At 37.9% G+C, this 3,281-nt stretch overlaps 1 protein-coding gene across 1 annotated transcript in view; it reads left to right on the top strand.

Moving 5' to 3' along the window:
* Positions 1 to 980: 980 nt before the first annotated feature.
* The window catches only part of LOC108622848 (uncharacterized), a 22,054-nt gene continuing 19,753 nt past the window's right edge, over positions 981 to 3,281 (top strand). The window contains exon 1 of the mRNA XM_018020952.2: positions 981 to 1,201. Within this exon, the coding sequence (XP_017876441.1) occupies positions 1,042 to 1,201 (160 nt within the window). The 5' untranslated portion in view covers positions 981 to 1,041. The remainder of the gene's footprint in view (positions 1,202 to 3,281) is intronic.

Raw genomic sequence — 3,281 nt, 5'->3', positions numbered from 1 at the left:
TTTTCCGGAGAATCATCAATCCTCTGTATGTGGGAAGGAAATTTTAATAAAACCAAGTGTTTTGGTCGGAAGTTAATTTCTGTTATTTATTTGCTTTCGCGAGGAATAAGAGAAGATTTTGTACTAGTTAAGGCAGGTTTCATGTAACCCATTTTTCCTTTTAAAAGAATCGCATGCTTTCTACTCGACTCTAGTTACAATTTGTATTGTATAATTTAATAAATAACCGATAGACGTGTACTAACTACGAAATTTTCAGTTAGCAATAGAATATTTACACCAGTTTTGTTTCATTTTTAATTCAACACTATGAAAGCGATCATTAACTATCAGCATAGTGACACAGTGCATCCTATCAAGAATTTTCAAAGTAGTTAAAGATTTGTTAGACGATATGCGTACGTCGTTGCGAGACACTGATTCCGTGTCTATGTGCTTGTCTAATAGAAAAGCAATTCATACATGTACGATATGAATGTACTGATAGCGTCATCCGCATATCGAACATTATACAACCGGAAGTAAATTCACAACTGTCAGAATCTAGAACAAGGAATCTTTATCTTATTATATTGACGGAATTATATTGACGGGATTACTTCCTCTTTGTTGTTAGTCTTCTTGATTTTTCTAAATTACTTAGCTTCAGAAATCAAACGCCATATTTGTAATATATACATTTAAAATGAGCTCATGTTGCTCTTCAGGTTTATTGTTTCGCTTACAAAGAAAAGAACAAAACTTCAATCACGTTTTGTTGGCAAAAATTAATTTCATGAAGCTAAGAGGAAAATGCAAATATCTGAAAAGGCGAATAAAAACCGATGAAATATAAGATAAGACTGATTCAGGAATATAATTTATGCTAGGAAATCCTGCTACTGTTAAATCTATTTTCCAAAATTTATAAGAGAAGTGACACGTTCGACGTGTTAATTCAGAATTTCGTTGATTGTTTGTTTCATTTATCTATTTGCAGTGCCACGAGCTGTACTGAAGGAGCAATATCAAGGCGACGTAGAAGTAGACGAGGTGGATCTGATGCATCAGTTTGAAGAGGGATTCGACAGGGCTGATTTCAGGGCTGAGTTCAGTCCGAGCCCGAACCTCGAAGGGCCACAATCGCAGCCGAGGGATAACGTATCCCGGAATTTCCCCACGGTCAGCTCATCCCCGCCGCGAGCGCGAACGAACAACGATGGTGAGTTTTCAAACGATGATTTTCCTACCCGCTCGTCGAGAATCGACCCAGCACTCACCCCGATAATGTGCCACTTGCATCGCTTTTCAAAAACTACGTTGCGTTCTCGTACACCGGATTTGGTTCGACCTCAATAAACTTTTCTACTTTAGCTTTAACCACGCGGAGGTAATGCGAAGTTTCTTTACGTTTATTAGCCGTATTTAAAGAAAGTTTGAAGTTTTTTTTTGCCGCGCTTATGAAACGCGAGGAGTTTCGAAATAATCGGGAATTTTAATAAATTTCTATGTATATGTATTCAGTTCTTTAATTTCATTCATTGGAAGTAAATAACGCGAGAATGAATAAGAATTTATGTTCAAACTACTCTTGAGGTTTGAAATCAAATATTCTTGCCCTATATTACACATTATTATCATTAAAATAATGAATATTATGTAGAATTGTTAAGCAGAATTATTACATACATATGATGTTACATTAAAATATTGAACGTGAAAATGTAAATATGAAGTGGAGGCCGAACCAAATCTGACATTCTCATGTTACTGTAATATAAAGCGTTCGAGTAGTCCATCTTAAAATTCATATCTTCATACGAGGATAGACCACAGTAAGAAGATACAAGTAAAATCTTTTTCATTTATGCCACTAGGATCTGAAGATTTCAAACAGTTATATTCTCCAGATTAGATTGTATTAACTACAATGATAGTTTATTTTCTTCTAAATATTCACTTCAAATAAAAACTGATTATCTTGTTACTGTGATCTCTTCTTCGGTCACTTCCAGTAGAGTTATGGGCATCTTTAATTACATTCGCACGCATGTCTGCTTTGCATGATTTCCTGTCTTATTATTAGTCCAGGTTGGTTAGATCCACACTGACACATGACGTATGTGTGCACGAACGTCGAACATTAGCGGAAAGGGAGAGGGGGCAGGGTCGTTAGCAGCCGAGCATTAACGCTCGAACGTAATTAAGGTTAATGTAACGCCGATATCGCGCAGCCTTATGACTTATACATACATACATACATACGTATACAACTCTTACCGGTCTGATCCGTACCAGTCCGCGTCTACTGGCAGTCTTGGCCAATAACGTCGGCGGTTTACCTGATGCTAATAGGAAATCGATAGGCGTCGGATTTGTAAACCGGGAGGCGCACGTCGTGTTGCGGCCACGGGAAAATAGGAGACCAGATTCAGCCGGCGTCGTTGCTTAAACCATGATACGGTTTCCTGAAATCCTGGCAAACGGTGGGCCACGATGGACCAACGACCCGCGTTCTAATAATTGCCGACCATTGTTTGCCTGTCGTGCGTGGAATCCGGCATTCTCGTCATGCACTATCGTGATTTGATCAATTTTACTCTCGCTCTCGAAGAATACTGAAAGTCCGACAACCGAGTCCTCGAAGATTTCAAGAAACAGTTTTCGTGTCATTCTTTTCCTTTTTCATCATCGCATAAAATGTCAATGACAGTAACAGATCATTTTAAAAACAGGTTTTCCGTGGAAGCTCATTAGAATATGGTTCATTGTTGTGGAATCTGAGATTTATTCTAATGATCGCATATAATTTTTGTCACAAATCGTATGCAGCATAATTATTAAAAAAAAATGTTCCAATCGGACTTCGGTTAATTAATTGCACTGTTCTCACGTTTTCTCAATGTATGGGAACGTATATGCGTATTCGGTTCACCGCATGGATCCGTAACCTAGCCTCATTAAAGCTCTACAAATGATGCAAAACTGGATATACGGCAAACATAGATCTTTGTTGTTTGAGATAGCGTTGTTTACTCGATTTCAGAAACCTGTCATTGGTGTGCTAGTATCAGTAGTGTGCAGTAGTGGTCAATGGTAGAAAGACTAGCTTCGGACAGACAGTTCTATGTACATACGTATAGCTCGACTCCGGGTCTGACCAATAGCATTCTGTACTACTGGCAGAGGAATAATTGCTGGCCCGAGCAAACAGTGTGTATCATCCGAAACAAAATTTCTGTTAAAGAGCAAAATTAAATAAATTATTGATTAAATATTAATCACAAAGTCGAACAATGGTC

The sequence above is a fragment of the Ceratina calcarata genome, unplaced genomic scaffold, assembly GCF_001652005.2.
Source record: "Ceratina calcarata isolate Rehan_Ccalc_2016 unplaced genomic scaffold, ASM165200v1 scaffold249.2, whole genome shotgun sequence".
NCBI lineage: Eukaryota > Metazoa > Arthropoda > Insecta > Hymenoptera > Apidae > Ceratina > Ceratina calcarata.
This window is presented reverse-complemented; position numbering and strand designations above follow the sequence as displayed.